The sequence below is a fragment of the Liolophura sinensis genome, chromosome 5 (assembly GCF_032854445.1).
Source record: "Liolophura sinensis isolate JHLJ2023 chromosome 5, CUHK_Ljap_v2, whole genome shotgun sequence".
Taxonomy (NCBI): Eukaryota; Metazoa; Mollusca; class Polyplacophora; order Chitonida; family Chitonidae; genus Liolophura; species Liolophura sinensis.
The window spans coordinates 13,586,909-13,604,037 of NC_088299.1; the positions used below are offsets into that span (position 1 = coordinate 13,586,909).

The following is a 17,129-nucleotide window of genomic DNA, read 5'->3' on the forward strand; positions in this document are numbered from 1 at the left end:
TATATTAATACAACTAGCCAATATATAATACACAGTGGGTTATAATTACACTTCTATAATTAAGACCTATGTAAGATCCGGTCATCACGTCGTGTTATGGCTATGTAGGCCTTGTAACTAGTGAACGCTTTGATCTGCGATGGAGCAGCCTGTGTTTATATAGCTATGGACTGTCTAATGATAGCGATAATTCGCGCAATGAACGCCATTCATTGATGAATAACCCTGTAAAGTACCAGTGACAAAGCTTGTGCCAGGAACAAAGCTGTCCGCCTTTACAAGGCGAAAGTGAATGTTGCCTCTTATGTATTATGTATGTATGCATGCATAGGTCCTATATAGGCCCCTAGAGAAGATACAAATGATTCTATATAGGCCCCCTAGGCCTGTATGTAGGCCACTAATGTTGCGCGTGATATTACGTGCACATTTCACATTAGGGTTACATCGATCTGTGAATCAACCAATCATTGTAGGTAATATGGGAAGAAACTAATTGTCATCAGCTGACAAGGGTTGGGGCAAAAGGCTGAAATATCCATAATTAGTCTTGCCAAATACATGTGGCGTGCGTGGTTGAAGTCAGCTACTCATGCTGTGGTGGCAGACAAGGGACGTTACCGCGAGGGAAACCTGACGATGAATTAGAAGGGGAAAAAAAAAATCGATGAGCACACGGGGAATGTGACATCACTGAGTAGGGAGGGTTAATTTATCCGGGCGTCGTATAACGGCAGTGTCAGAGCTCCCCTCCCTCATAAACACACACACACACACATCCGTACCAGCCAGCCAGCCAGCCGTCATGCCGGAGACGACAGCAGCCGCCGACATGCCCGAATCTCAGCTCGCCCCGGTGCAGGAAAATGTTGAGGTGGCCAAGAAAGAAATGCGGGCGGTTTTGTTGACGGGATTTGGAGGTGTGAAGATGTTGAAAACGCAGTCCATTCCCGAAGTCGCGCCGTCAGAAGGGGAGGTAGCCGTCCGAGTCAAAGCCTGGTGAGTCTGGCCAATGCCGGTATAAAGTCGATAATGACCATTTTGACATTTACCGATTTTGTACCATATTGCAGCTTCGTTACGACTTGTCTTACCAGAAAATATGCTTATACGACCCGCTGTAACCATTCTATGTCCGAAATGTACTATGTCCTTGAAGAAGAAACATTTGGTCGCATTAATTTTGTTCCCATGCCCTTGGAATTTTTTTTTTTCATATCCAGCTGCAATCTTGGAGTTTTTATTGTCAATGGCACATTTGCAATGAACCCTCCCACGAACATTTCTATTTTTAAAACCCATGTGTAGACACGTCTTCTATATGCAATATCCTTTCTTTACGTCATTGTTTTACTGTCAGGTCGATAATTGTAAACCTTTTTTGTGGGTAGGTATTATTAAAGCTAAATAAAATATTCATTTAACAGATGATCTTGTATCCATTGATGAACCTGAGGTCTGTCTATCTTCATCCAGTATGAACAAACATTTTTCTTCATGGTAGGAAATAAAATACAAAGAATCTATATGTAATGACATATTGGTAGATTGTGTGTTAATGTTAACATTTTAAATAGGTTCTGCCCGTCTAGTATCTCTGTTGCACAGGGCATTGTTAACAATACTTTATACTTTTCACACATTGTATAGACATTGCCCTGTTTGGATAATGTTACTAGATGAAGAATTTATAGCCCACATTTGTTTCTAAATCAAAACTCTTTGTGTTCTTTAATTTATAATTTGAAGCAATTGTTCAAGAAAATCAAGTGTGTACTCTGTTAGAGTGTAACTATAATATTATTGTGTGTAACATAATAAAAAACTCAAACACTACATCACAAAGTACTATTATCTAGTATATTATTAATAAAACTTTGAATATATGTGTAGATATGTTCAATAAAATCTTCTTTTACAAAATTTAGTCACTTCATTATGAGCTAAGCAAATTATACTAGCAGTAATTACAGGAGATTGTTGTTAATAAAGTATTGATAGAATTAATTCAGACCTTAAAATGTGATAATAGATTTTTATAACCCTTATTTTAAGCAGGAGGGCAAAACCTTAAATTCTATTTTATTTTCTGTTATTTTTTTTACATTTTTTAAAATTTATTTAAATTTATATATTTATTTGTGCATGCCATGTATAAGCCATTAGGTTGACCATTCATGCATTATCTCCAGATGAAGCAATGCATGAATTAAGCATGGAGTGTGATACTGTTTTGTTTTCAGCGGGTTAAACTTCTTAGACCTGATGGTGAGACAAGGGGTAATTGACAACCCCCCAAAGACCCCCATTACCATGGGATTTGAGTGCTCAGGGGAGGTGGAAGCTGTTGGGGAAAACACCCCAGGGGTGGCTGTAAGTATAGGGATGTGTATGTTGATTAACTGTAGAATTTTAGTTCTGTGGTAAATAGTGGTTATTTATATGGTATAGTATAGTATATATAGTGGGTGAGGCAGCCAGCCAATGTGTTGGATATATTCTCCCTATAGGCCACAACAATACAAAGTGTAGCTAACTGCGTACAAAATAGTTTAATGTCTTCAAAAGCTAATTACTAAGTTATGACAAATTGGAATCATGCTATTGAACGTATAGTGAACATCTACTCTTGATATCATTTAAATTTCAGAATTTTGCTTTTGAAAAAAAAAGAGGGTATAGCAACAAACTTTTGCCAGGTCACTTGTGGCTTTAAGTTAGGAAGTTTAGAGGAATTATTTAACAATTTAGCATTTTTGCAGGATTTTCATTCAGGTATATTCTGAGGGTATTATTCTGTGTAAATTGATAAAATAATGCTTTTTTGTGAGTCCCTGATATTGACCATCCTAACTAATGTGGCTTTGCCTCCAAACTTAATTAAAAGCTGTCTTAAACTACACTGATAGTTGTTATTTCATAGGTGAAAGGTTGAGGAAATGGATAATTGCAAAATACCTGGCAAAGCCCTATGTGTACTTGAGTCTACTGCACCCAGAAGATATGTCATTGTATAAATGAAAATTTCTTTAGCATCAAAGAACCCTGAAATAAATATATAAATGTTTTAGTTTAAATTTCTGTAAAAAATAAGCTTGATGTTTCCAGTGTAATTACCAGTGCAATTATGAAAAGGTTTTTATTTTTATTTGATTGGTGTTTTACGCCGTACTCAAGAATATTGCAATTATAGAAAGGATCACAGATTGGCATAATGCATTATTTGTGACAGGTTGGAGATCGTGTGATTGTGCTGACAGACTACAAGGCTTGGTCAGAGGTTGTTGTTGTTAATGCCAACTTTGTCTACAAGATGCCGGACTCGCTGAGTTTCCAGGATGGGGCGGCACTGGCTATGAATTACCTGACCGCCTACATTATGCTGTTCGACATTGGAAACCTGTGCAAAGGGAAGTCAGTGCTTCTCCACTCTGCTGGGGGAGGCGTGGTAAGTCATCTCAGGTGGGAGTGGGACACGAAGGAAAGCACCTGTAATCCTGATTAGAAACTTGGTCCCAAGCTGACCAAATTTCAGGAATGTTTCTTTTTTCATACAACCTTGACCTCCATAACAAATTTCAGAAATGTTTTTTTTTTCATACAACCTTGACCTTCATGGCAAATTTCCTGAATGCTTTTTTATTACAACCTTGACCTCCATAGCAAATTTTAGTAATGTTTTATTTATTACAATTTGACCTCCATAGCAAATTTCAGGAATGAATTTTTTTTTCATTCAACCTTGACCTCCATAACACCACAAATATTATAACCTCAGTAAGAGCACGGCAGTTGTCATGAGTTCAGTACTTTAACAAAAATAAAGCCACTTCATGAATAAACACTTTATAATTGCATAAGTGAAATTTCTGTGTGTTATTGTGGCATGCAAAGGAGTAACAGCTGATTTTCCTATTATGGAAGGTGGCGATAGTGTGACAGAAGACTAACATGTCACAAATCTTTGTTACGTGACACGGAACATGTTGCGTTCTGCAGTTTCATATGTGACGTATTTGATATGCCTACTGTGACATCGTGCTGTTGACGCTGGAGTGGAATGCCCAGCATCACTGAAGTGACAAAATACGCCCCACTTTGGACTTCAGCCGGTGTTTAAATTTAAAAGAAGTTATTAATCACTCAGCTTATGATGTTAGAAGTTGTTATCCATTCAGTTTATGCAAAACTTATACCGGTTAATAACATTTGTCATCCACCCTTCTTAATACATTAAACATTTGCTATCCAGATTGTATGTACTTGAAAGAAATTGTTATCCACTGGGTCTGCAAAACCAGTTTCAATACAATTAAAGGTTGATCATGGTACTAAATCTAATCCAGTTCTTTGTTATCCATAAGTCGGTTTCATGTTTATAGCACCATCTTCTATGCTCCTAAAAGGTGTTTTCAGCAGCTTTAACTGACTCATATTAATTCCCAACACTACTGAGTGATGACAGCTGCCTCTCCAGGCGTACTTGGGAAGGTCTGCCAGCGACCTGTGGGTGGTCGTTGTGTTCCCTTGGGCTCTGCCAGGTTTCCTCTCACCATAATGCTACAAGTGAAATATTCTTGAGTACAGCATAAAATACTAACCAGTTAAATAAATAAATAAATAAATACTGATGAGATGATACTGCTGCTTCATGCTTTCTGCTGAACTGATTGTTACAGGGCCATGCCGTGTGTCAGCTCTGTAGGACTCAAGAGGAGGTAACTGTGTTTGGAACAGCTTCCTATCATAAACATGAAGCCATTAAAACCATGGTAACACACCTGTTTGATCATGTGGTGGACTACGGTCAGGAAGTAAGGAAGTAAGTAGAGAAACCTATCCTATCTAGAGTAATACATGAACTGAATGCATTGGTAGATTTCATTTTGGTGAATTCTTTTTCGGTTGCAGAATATCGGAATATTAATGTGTAAAATAAAATACTGCATGATATTCACACATTCCTATGTTAGCAAATAATAATCACCTATCACAGCATAATTGTTTGTCACTTCATTATGTAGCTGATTACCCTTACTGTGGTGTGTCTTTTGGTCACCAGATTGTCCCCAGAGGGTGTGGACATTGTCTTGGACTGTCTGTGTGGAGAAGACGCTAACAAAGGCATTGCATTACTGAAACCCCTGGGGAAATACATACTCTATGGTAAGCCATCCTGCACAGGCGGGAATCTGTACAAGCTGCAGCTGTATATTAGCTGTGCACATGTTGGCGTCTTATACATACTCTAAGGTAAGCCATCCTGCACAGGTGGGAATCTGTACGAGCTGCAGCTGTATATTAGCTGTGCACATGTTGGCGTCTTATACATACTCTATGGTAAGCCATCCTGCACAGGCGGGAATCTGTACAAGCTGCAGCTGTATATTAGCTGTGCACATGTTGGCGCCTTATACATACTCTATGGTAAGCCATCCTGCACAGGCGGGAATCTGTACGAGCTGCAGCTGTATATTAGCTGTGCACATGTTGGCGTCTTATACATACTCTATGGTAAGCCATCCTGCACAGGCGGGAATCTGTACGAGCTGCAGCTGTATATTAGCTGTGCACATGTTGGCGTCTTATACATACTCTATGGTAAGCCATCCTGCACAGGCGGGAATCTGTACAAGCTGCAGCTGTATATTAGCTGTGCACATGTTGGCATCTTATACATACTCTATGGTAAGCCATCCTGCACAGGTGGGAATCTGTACGAGCTGCAGCTGTATATTAGCTGTGCACATGTTGGCGCCTTATACATACTGTATGGTAAGCCATCCTGCACAGGCGGGAATCTGCACGAACTGCAGCTGTATATTAGCTGTGCACATGTTGGCGCCTTATACATACTCTGTGGTAAGCCATCCTGCACAGGTGGGAATCTGTATGAGCTGCAGCTGTATATTAGCTGTGCACATGTTGGCTTCTTATACATACTGTATGGAAAGCCATCCTGTACAGGCGGGAATCTGCACGAGTTGCAGCTGTATATTAGCTGTGCACATGTTGGCGTCTTATACATACTCTATGGTAAGCCATCCTGCACAGGCGGGAATCTGTACAAGCAGTAGCTGTATATTAGCTGTGCACATGTTGGCGCCTTATACATACTGTATGGTAAGCCATCCTGCACAGGCGGGAATCTGCACAAGCTGCAGCTGTATATTAGCTGTGCACATGTTGGCGTCTTATACATACTCTATGGTAAGCCATCCTGCACAGGCGGGAATCTGTACAAGCTGCAGCTGTATATTAGCTGTGCACATGTTGGCGTCTTATACATACTCTATGGTAAGCCATCCTGCACAGTTGGGAATCTGTATGAGCTGCAGCTGTATATTAGCTGTGCACATGTTGGCGTCTTATACATACTGTATGGAAAGCCATCCTGCACAGGTGGGAATCTGTACAAGCTGCAGCTGTATATTAGCTGTGTACATGTTGGCGTCTTATACATACTCTATGGTAAGCCATCCTGCACAGGCGGGAATCTGTACAAGCTGCAGCTGTATATTAGCTGTGCACATGTTGGCGTCTTATACATACTCTATGGTAAGCCATCCTGCACAGGTGGGAATCTGTATGAGCTGCAGCTGTATATTAGCTGTGCACATGTTGGCGCCTTATACATACTGTATGGTAAGCCATCCTGCACAGGTGGGAATCTGTACAAGCTGTAGCTGTATATTAGCTGTGCACATGTTGGCGTCTTATACATACTCTATGGTAAGCCATCCTGCACAGGTGGGAATCTGTATGAGCTGCAGCTGTATATTAGCTGTGCACATGTTGGCGCCTTATACATACTGTATGGTAAGCCATCCTGCACAGGTGGGAATCTGTACGAGCTGCAGCTGTATATTAGCTGTGTACATGTTGGCGTCTTATACATACTCTATGGTAAGCCATCCTGCACAGGCGGGAATCTGTACAAGCTGCAGCTGTATATTAGCTGTGCACATGTTGGCGTCTTATACATACTCTATGGTAAGCCATCCTGCACAGGTGGGAATCTGTATGAGCTGCAGCTGTATATTAGCTGTGCACATGTTGGCGTCTTATACATACTCTATGGTAAGCCATCCTGCACAGGTGGGAATCTGTACAAGCTGCAGCTGTATATTAGCTGTGCACATGTTGGCGTCTTATACATACTCTATGGTAAGCCATCCTGCACAGGTGGGAATCTGCACGAGTTGCAGCTGTATATTAGCTGTGCACATGTTGGCGTCTTTATACATACTGTATGGTAAGCCATCATGTACAGGCGGGAATCTGTACGAGCTGCAGCTGTATATTAGCTGTGCACATGTTGGCGTCTTATACATACTCTATGGTAAGCCATCCTGCACAGGCGGGAATCTGTACGAGCTGCAGCTGTATATTAGCTGTGCACATGTTGGCGTCTTATACATACTCTATGGTAAGCCATCCTGTACAGGTGGGAATCTGCACGAGTTGCAGCTGTATATTAGCTGTGCACATGTTGGCGTCTTTATACATACTGTATGGTAAGCCATCCTGCACAGGTGGGAATCTGTATGAGCTGCAGCTGTATATTAGCTGTGCACATGTTGGCGTCTTATACATACTCTATGGTAAGCCATCCTGCACAGGTGGGAATCTGTACAAGCTGCAGCTGTATATTAGCTGTGCACATGTTGGCGTCTTATACATACTCTATGGTAAGCCATCCTGCACAGGTGGGAATCTGTATGAGCTGCAGCTGTATATTAGCTGTGCACATGTTGGCGCCTTATACATACTGTATGGTAAGCCATCCTGTACAGGCGGGAATCTGCACGAGTTGCAGCTGTATATTAGCTGTGCACATGTTGGCTTCTTATACATACTGTATGGTAAGCCATCCTGTACAGGCGGGAATCTGTACAAGCTGCAGCTGTATATTAGCTGTGCACATGTTGGCGTCTTATACATACTCTATGGTAAGCCATCCTGTACAGGTGGGAATCTGCACGAGTTGCAGCTGTATATTAGCTGTGCACATGTTGGCGTCTTATACATACTCTATGGTAAGCCATCATGTACAGGCGGGAATCTGTACAAGCTGCAGCTGTATATTAGCTGTGTACATGTTGGCGTCTTATACATACTCTATGGTAAGCCATCCTGCACAGGCGGGAATCTGTACAAGCTGCAGCTGTATATTAGCTGTGCACATGTTGGCGCCTTATACATACTGTATGGTAAGCCATCATGTACAGGCGGGAATCTGCACAAGCTGCAGCTGTATATTAGATGTGTACATTTTGGCTTCTTATTCAGATGTGTTCAGGGACAGAGTTGCAACCTAATCATTCACTTCAAAAGATACATAAAAAGGTATTATAAAACGGGTAGTGTGGTTTTAAGGAAAATAAAGAAAGATTTGTCCCCCAAAAATTTAAATGTTTTTTTATGTTTGAAGCAAATTTTATATTTCTTAATAATTCTTCTATTTTATCTATATTTTCCGTCAGTGATGGTAAACATTCGGAAATGATGTCCTCAGTGAACATACTGGGAATTCAGGACCAGCTTCACGCGCCCAATTCAGGCTCACTCTCTGACAAATAGAGTACTTAATTTCCAGACTGACTGATAGGGCCTTATGAAAACCATTAATCTTGAGTTAAAACCATATTTACACCCCAAAAAGAAAGATGAGAAGCTTTTTTGTACTTGCTTATGTTAAGTCACATCATATGCTCCGTATTAAGAAATAAAAAATAAGCATTTCATGTTTTTTTTAAAAAACAATTAAGGGACCTTGTTTGCTCATTTAGGATAATATCATTCTTTAGATTTTCTGCAAATACATTGTTCTTCGAAAGCTTTTTTATAAGCCTTTGAGAAAATCATGCTTTTTAGCCATTTTAATTTACAATTAAAACTTTCATCAGTTATTAGCCTTCTGAGAAAATCATGTTCTTTTAGCCATTTTAATTTACAAAAGCTTTCTTCATTAGCTTTTCTGAGAAAATCATGCTCTTTAGCCATTTTGATTTTCAAAAGCTTTCTTTATTATCCTTTCTGAGAAAATCATGTTCTTTAGCCATTTTAATTCACAAAGGCTTTGCATATTAGCCATGCTGCAAAACTGTTGTTCTTTTAATGGCCATTTTGCATAGCAGTTGACTTTGGCTTAATAAACTGCCAATTTATAGCAGTCGTATATGGAAAATTAAGATATGTAGAAAATGTCTAGGTAAGCCAGTTATAATATCTGATTTTGTCTAAAGATTGTAGGTTTTATTTGAAGGTAGTTGGTGACCTGTGCTTTAACTTACCATATTTCCTCAACCTTTTCGCTTAAGAAAGAACAACTTTTAGTGCAATTTGTGCACTTCTTAATTTGATTTTGGAGACAAAACTACATTAATTTGATTGATCAATTTCACTGCTTTTTAAAAATTATAATTTTATCAGTCTATCCAAATTAATTCCTTCAAAATATGCTTGAAAAAACACCTTGAAAACATGCGAAAGGTTGAACAATTAATATATATGTTGTTAGTTCAAATAGAAATTTCCCTAAAACGCTGACTTTGGTCTGGGTTTCAGGATCCTCTAACATTGTAACAGGGGAGACAAAGAGCTTCTTCAGCTTTGCTAAGTCGGTAAGTGGACAGGCAATGTTTTCTTTTTCCACTGTGTCAAATGCTTATTGTTTTCTGAGACTGAATGGATTCAGTTTTCTTCATTTATTAAAAAAAATATATTTGAAACATTAAACGTTGCAGTGTTTGGTGTAAAAGACACATAACATTAACACCTGGTTTGTATGTTGCTTTGCAACCTTAATTGTATTATGCTGTAAGGGTGGTATATCCAGTCTTTGTCACTGAATACCTCTCACCTGTGTTTTGTGTTTCTCGTTTAACCATCAGTGGTGGCAGGTGGACAAGATTAGCCCAATCAAACTCTATGATGATAACAAGTCCGTTGCCGGCTTCCAACTTCGTCAGCTGCTCTTCCGACAAGGTGGCGCCACCTATGTTCGAAATGTTATGGACAGATTGTTTACCATGTATAAGCAAGGCCAGATCCGACCTATTGTAGACTCTGTGTGGGCGTTTGAAGATGTAAGTTATATTTCTTTACTACAAGTTTCTCTGTAAACCTGCAGATGGTCGTGGGTTTTTCCTGGGCTCTGCCTGGTTTCCTCACATCATAACTCTGTCTGTTGTTGTGAAAAGTGAAACATTCTTGAGTACCGCGTAAAACTTCAATTCTCAGACTGTGTCTTTTTCCTTACAGGTGGGAGATGCAATGACGAAACTCCATGACAGAAAGAATATTGGAAAAGTTCTGTTAGATCCAAGTCTGCAACCAAAAACTAAGGTACTTAGGTTGTCCATCTGTAGTCCAGATTGTTGCCATAGAAACTGAAATGACAGATATGTCATCTTGGCACAGCCAGTAAATAATCAGTGAGTCCCAAGTAGACAATAAATATTACACTTTGGTGTTGGGGATTTCCCCCGTGCTACAAATTAAGAGTTCTTACATCAGGTGGGATTTTGAAAACAAATGTACCCTAATTCCTCAATCTTTTAGCGTGTGAAAGATCAACTTTCAGTGCAGTTTAAGCACATTTTTAATTTGATTTTGAAGACAAAACTACATTGGATGGATTGGCCACAAAAAGTATAATTTTATCAGTCAACACAGAATAATGCCTTCGGAATAAGCTTGAATAAACACCTTGCAAACAAGTGAAAAAGTTGAATTACACAAGTTCAAATCTGAATTGTCAACAGAAAAGACAGCCAGATTAAATTTATACATACATCTATAAAACATCCCATGTTAAGTTTATAAAGCATAAATTTTTGTCTTTTTGGTGTTGCATAACGGAGATATCAAAGTTCAAAGTAAGCAAAATCATACACATTGAGAAAACAGCTGCCATCCTATTAGGTTTGATCAATTGCATATAGGTACAAGTTATCTCTGTAACCTGATAACACAGCTTTGTCTGCTTATGTCACTCAAGCTGTGGTTTGCTTTTAAACACGTGTGTGCGTTAGGAACGATGTGACATCATACTAAAGTTTCATATGAATTCCAGATTAAAAATTGATTTATTGAGTTACTTTACACATCAGAAAAATAGTTTTTGATCTGAGGCCTCCCCTCCTTCTGAGTAATTCAGGTTATGTTTTAAACAAAATTGTTGTCCATTGTCAAATATAACACTCTAAGAGCTGTCTGCCATCACTGGTACCTGAATTTTGCATTCTCGACTGAGCATCAAACAGTGCATAAATGCAATGCCAGTAGTCTGTGACAAATCTCTTTTGACTCTTCCCATCCTGACCTTCCATTAAAGGAGACGATCAATGTTACTGTTACCATGGTTACACTTCAGACAAGCGCGGACGCTGCGCCAGCTGCAGAAGACACGGAGAAGAAGGAGTGCCAGAACGGAGACCAGTAGCTAGGACAGCCCCAGGATACGAGGTAAGCCTGGGTAAGATGCGCTGGTGGTATAATTGTATTAGCCTTCATAGCCTGGTTGTTAGCACACTAGGTCGATATGAGTTCAATTCCAGCTCAGACTGGCTTTATCTCCGGTCATATGTGGGATGGTCGTGAGACTTTACTTTCATTATGTGACAAGTCAGACAACTTCAACCATATTACCTAACAAATGAGTGGGTTTGAAACCAAGTTATTTGAAGGTTTCTCAAAACTGTCTAAAATATACAAATACACTGGTGCATACTTGTGGGTTTTCTCAGAATTATCTGCAATTCAGTACATTGCCGCTAAATCATATGGAGAGAGTTATTTGGCAATTTCTTTCAATCATCCAACAGGTCACTTGGTTTCCATCAACAGTTGTTTGCAACATTTTTTTCATCAATTGTCTGACAAATCAGTGGATTTCCATCAACAAATGTTTGGGGTATTTTCTTGCAGTTATCTTGCAAATCTTTGGGTGGGTTTCTCAACTATTTAACAGAACTTAAGAGGACAGCAGTCATGAGTTACAAAGAATTTGCCAAGTGGCTCACCACCATAAGTTATGGTTGGGTTTGCCTGTACCTATGTAACTAAGTTCTCCAGCAGAATCTATTTCTGGTTGGTTATTTCAAAGACCAGGGGTGGATTCCACAAAGATGTTTCTGACTTAAGTCAAAATTTAAAACATCACAATGTTTAGTTTTCGGTAGTGGAAGATGAAAGTTTGACACATTGGTCTGAAGATAACATTCAGAATTTTCATTTACAGGGCTCAAAAAGAAGCTCTAAAATTCTATTTTAAATCTTTGACGTAAGTCAAAACTGGCTTTGTGGAATCTGCCCCTGGATCATGAGCCAATCTCAGACAGAAGTCAAGATTTCAGTTCACTTTAACATTGTTATTTCTTATGTACCGGTAACAAGGTCAAAATATTGCTTGACAACATAAATTAAGTTTTAAAATAGCTTTTGGCTGAAATAACGGAAAGGAACACACCAAGTTAAAAGAATGAAATTTTGACTTAAGTCTACGGTTGCTTTGTAATCTCAGGGGACTTGACAGATCCATTTGCTGTGGGTGCCATTCATAACTGACCAGATTTGGTTTAGCTGATACAGCCCCAGTATGCATGAATAACTCATGGAGAGACATTCTCAAGCCTCTCTTCATCTTTATCTTGGAAACTGAACCCAAAATGTAATTTCAAGTAACTTATTATTTTCCTCTCTGGTTGTACGTGAGAGGGTCAGCCAGTGACCTGCGGATGGTTGTGGGTTTCTCCCAGTCCCTGCCCTGATTCATTCTAACATAATGCTGGCCGCCTACATACAAGTGGAATAGTCTTGAGTACGGCGTAAAACCAAATAACCAAGCCAAGTCAAATAAATAAATAAATATTTTTTTTTTTCGTCTACTATTTCCACAGTAACTGACCTCCTCCCACCCAGGCAATGACTGTGAACTCTGGCCCCTAAAGCCCTGTTACTGCTGAAAAAGTTCTGACGGCATGTTGACCCATTAACACAGAATTCTGGGATATAAGCTTTGAACCTTGCTTCTCTTCCTCTGCATACTAATAAGCTGGAGACTTCCTTTTAAATTTTTCACTCACTAGATGTATATATTAATGTCACTACTTTATTGATTAACTTGTAACTTGTTCGTAAATACTCATTTGCATTTAAACTCCTGTGAGTAAGTACAGTGTGCCAAGCAGATATTGTAAGCCCTTGCTCTTCATTCAATGTCTTCAACGTAACTGTAGACTAGAAACTAGCAGACATATATGTAAAAAATGTTTTGAATTTTAAAACTTAACAGTATCATTATCTACTCAAGAAAAGAGGAATAAATTTTCCTAGTCATTAAGCACATCTACATCTTGAAGTAGAATAAATCAGTGGATATGGAGGGAGTTTTAGAATGTTATTAAAGTCATAAATGTTTTTGATGTCAATGGAAGCACAGTTAATCTAAATTATAGCTAAAAATTCCTTGTTTACATTTTTGTTGTAATATTTTTCTTGTTCATTTGCCTGTAGTGCTTAGAAAAATGACTTAATCAAATCTTTATGACAAGTGTCTATAGAAAGGGGCAAGTATTTGTTTGAAGATATTCACAAATTCCAATACATCCAAAAATATATTGCCTCTTGTATCTATAACTCTTTCTTTTGCTTTAAGTTTTTTTCCTGTGATAGAAATACAGTGTCTTTTAAGAGCTACCGATATTCATATACGTATATATGTATGAAAATGTGAAGAAGAAAAACATTTTATTGTGATGGCCAGGTTTAAATCCTATGTGATGCAAAGCATAGCAGCTTTGGGTGAAATCTGTGAGTTGTTAATGTTGAGTGGTACTTAAATTATAAAATGTAGAGATGCACATTGTTATGCATGCGTGAATACATGGGATTGTATGCTACAGTGCACCTGTTGTTTGCTCTTAACTCAGTTTGAATCTCTTGACTAGATTATATAACAACGGCAGTCTAATATGAGATTAAAACCCTTTAATTACCCAAGTTGATTAGTAAGAAACCACTTCGACAAAAAGTTGTATTGTAGTTTCATCAGGCAGTGGTATTGTGTACTGTGCTAGCTTCAGTTATAGAAGTCAAGAAGCCTATCTTGTTAACTGTGAGTTGTCTCTACATATAAATGTACATATATACTGTAATTGCCACAGAAAAAAAACCAAAAACACACCAATATTGAGTATGATATAGTGTGGTTTTACCAGAATCACAGTTTCATGCTTCTTCTGTAGAGGGATTTTAACCATGCACAAACTTGTCTAACAAATTTCTGACATGCAGTTGTTGAACACACTGGTGTTGCTCTACTTGACTCAAATCCCATCTTCTTGTTGCCATGTTTATACTTGTTGCGATAATATCGTCATGGCACTGTGGTTGTTGAAATGGTTTACACTGCACAACTTGTGCTGGCATGAGCTCATGAGTTTGACATGATGAATTCTGTTATTGCTGTATATATAAGACTTCTCCTTTTTGTTGATCCAGTAAATTGAACTATGACAGTGAAGTTGTGCCATAGATTTGGACTGTTGCCACCTCAGGTGACCGATATGATTAAATCACGTTCCACATGGCTACACTCACGAATATCTTGTATTAATACCAATGGTTTTGCCAATTGTTGACCATAATGATCGGACCGTGTGCCACCTTCAGGAATAGCTGGTATCATTGCCAATGATGTTGCCACTAGCTTACGTAGTGCAACCAGGTTAAATAAGGAATAGCTGGTATCATTGCCAATGGTATACATTCAGGAATAGCTGGTCATATTACCAGTGATGTTGCCACCAAGAAAATTGCCACATGTACCATACCTAACCATGATCAGATCTGTTGACATGTCCACCTGGCCAAAATGGCCAAACTCATTGCCACAACCAGAACCATGGCCCACCCTATACACAGGCAGAACATGCCCCAGATATTCTTGCCAGCCACTGAACATTCCAGCTGAACACGAAACATTGCTGCTTGTATTGTGCCATCTTTATGTACATGCATGGGCATATAAAATGTCAGCGAACTTAGCTCCAGTTCCCAGATCCTGGTTGGATGCTTAAAACTGGATATCGAACTGGGAGCTAACTTCAAATAGATGCAGACAAATGCACCCAGAAGGCAGTAAAGTTGAAAACCTCCTATTGTACTAGGTCTGAAACTGTACAAGTATGTAAAGCTGTAATAACCTCATTGATATCTGAAATAGAATGTAATTCATAAATGCAACATTGTTTGGTATACAAAAAGTTTACAAATGCTTAAGTTTTAAGACTATTTAGATATATATTAAAGTTGTCTCTGTCTAAATAAGAATAAATGATAGTTAAATATAAAAAGAATTATTGACTTAAATGGTTGTGATTCAGAGAAGAAGTTTGCACTGTTAACTCGCACCGGACTGCTGCGTTTATAAAAACTTTTTTTGTTAACAAATGTTGATCAGTGGCTTTAAATGACCTGAAGGAAGGCTCAAATTTGTCCATGTTGTCTTTAAGGTCAAAAGGGCAACACTGTTCTCTCTGATCCAATCAGAATGTTACATTCAGACCAGTTCAACTGACTGAATCTAATCAAGATGATAATATACGCATGTTAATCAAGGTCTTTTGCTTACAGACTACCTTAAGTGACCACTAGTGACTAAAATATGCCAAAAACAACTTTGAATCCCACGCGAACAAACTGACCACTGATCATGGAAAGATAACGCTCTGAACACTGACCAGTTTAATTATCAGAGATTATACACATGTATATCACATCATACAGATATAAAAATTTTTATGTACAATGTAGTTCAATCAATATTTACACCTCAAGAGTATTACCGAAATTTAGTGTTCCATTATGCAGAATATTGCAATATTCTGTCAAACTGAAAAATTTTCTCTCCACAATACGAAGATGCATTAGAATTTCATGCTAAACTAAAAACTTATCTACGTCCTAATTACATGTATTAGTGGACTTTTAACTTAAACGTATTATCAATCAATGTAGATATTATGATCGGAACTATTTTTTGTGATTTAATAGACACTTTTAGACTTGCTGTAGAAGCAGGCTATTTTTGTAGTGTTAGTCCAGTATTATGTCAGTTGTTAGCTGAAGTTTAACTTGTGACTTACAATGTTTTATGTAGAGACAGATTATTGACATTATTGTTTCCAGAAAGCTGTTTGTTGTGATTTTTGTGGCAATAAAGCTGTTGTTGACGTATATGTTTGTTCCCTTTGTTTTAACAACCATGCAGTATGCAGTATATAGGATTAAAAACATGGAATTTAAAACATAACTTTTTTTTAATATTTGCTCTAGCATTCTTCAAACTCATGCAAAACCTGAACAAGTGAATTAATAAATTTTATCAATGACTGCACACTGACCCCTGGGAAAGCACATGATATTCTACCATGATATTATATAAGTTATGTAAAGAATTAGGGGGCCTCCGTGGCTCAGTTGGTTAGCGCACTAGCGCAATGTAATGACCTGGAAGCCTCTCACCAATGCGGTCGGTGTAAGTTCAAGTCCAGCTCATGCTGGCTTCCTCTCCAGCCGTATGTGGGAAGGTCTGACAGCAACCTGCGGATGGTCGTGGGTTTTCTCCGGGCTCTGCCCGGTTTCCTCCCACCCTAATGCTGGCCGCTGTCGTATAAGTGAAATATTCTTGAGTACGGCATAAAACACCAATCAAAAAAAAAGAATTAGAGATTATGCATTGTGTCCTATGTCTGTTGCCGAATTGCCATCCTGTGAATGATCATGGGTTTCCTCCACCAACAATGCAATCCATTGTCATTCAAGTGAAATATCCTTAAATACTGTGTAAAACACCAGTTAAATGAATAAAATTTAGTACTGTACACTGCTCTTGGTAGACACGCATCCTGTACAGTTGCCATCTGCAATAAACTGGCCAGAAGGGCATCGGGTCAAGTTCCAGTATGGTAACACACTGGGCGGACAGGCATCGAGTCAAGTTCCAGTATGGCGACACACCGGTCAAGTTACAGTATGGTGACACACTGGGCAGACAGGCATCAGGACAAGTTCCAGTATGGTGACACAGTGGGCAGACAGGCATCAGGTCAAGTTCCAGT

The 17,129-nt window shown here is 38.7% G+C and overlaps 1 protein-coding gene across 2 annotated transcripts; it reads left to right on the forward strand.

The window, feature by feature from the left end:
• The first annotated feature begins 561 nt into the window (after positions 1-561).
• On the forward strand, positions 562-16,239 carry LOC135465586 (synaptic vesicle membrane protein VAT-1 homolog-like). Of its 2 annotated transcripts, none has more exons than XM_064742847.1 (10): positions 562-999; positions 2,244-2,373; positions 3,233-3,448; positions 4,680-4,822; positions 5,063-5,166; positions 9,571-9,626; positions 9,897-10,091; positions 10,267-10,350; positions 11,342-11,472; positions 12,906-16,239. In XM_064742847.1, exons 1-9 carry the CDS (start codon positions 806-808, stop codon positions 11,447-11,449), a joined length of 1,230 nt encoding a protein of 409 aa, XP_064598917.1. In that variant the 5' UTR covers positions 562-805; the 3' UTR covers positions 11,450-11,472; positions 12,906-16,239. The 2 variants fall into 2 exon arrangements, with proteins under 2 accessions (XP_064598917.1, XP_064598918.1); XM_064742848.1 differs by having other exon boundaries at positions 566-999; positions 11,381-11,472.
• The last annotated feature ends 890 nt before the right edge of the window (positions 16,240-17,129 follow it).

Excerpts from the sequence above, each read along its gene's own strand:
- LOC135465586 (XM_064742847.1), top strand. The coding sequence starts at position 806 with ATGCCGGAGACGACAGCAGCCGCCGACATGCCCGAATCTCAGCTCGCC. Across the intron at positions 1,000-2,243 it reads GCCGTCCGAGTCAAAGCCTG|CGGGTTAAACTTCTTAGACC; the intron begins GTGAGTCTGGCC and ends TTTTGTTTTCAG. Across the intron at positions 10,351-11,341 it reads GTCTGCAACCAAAAACTAAG|GAGACGATCAATGTTACTGT; the intron begins GTACTTAGGTTG and ends CTTCCATTAAAG.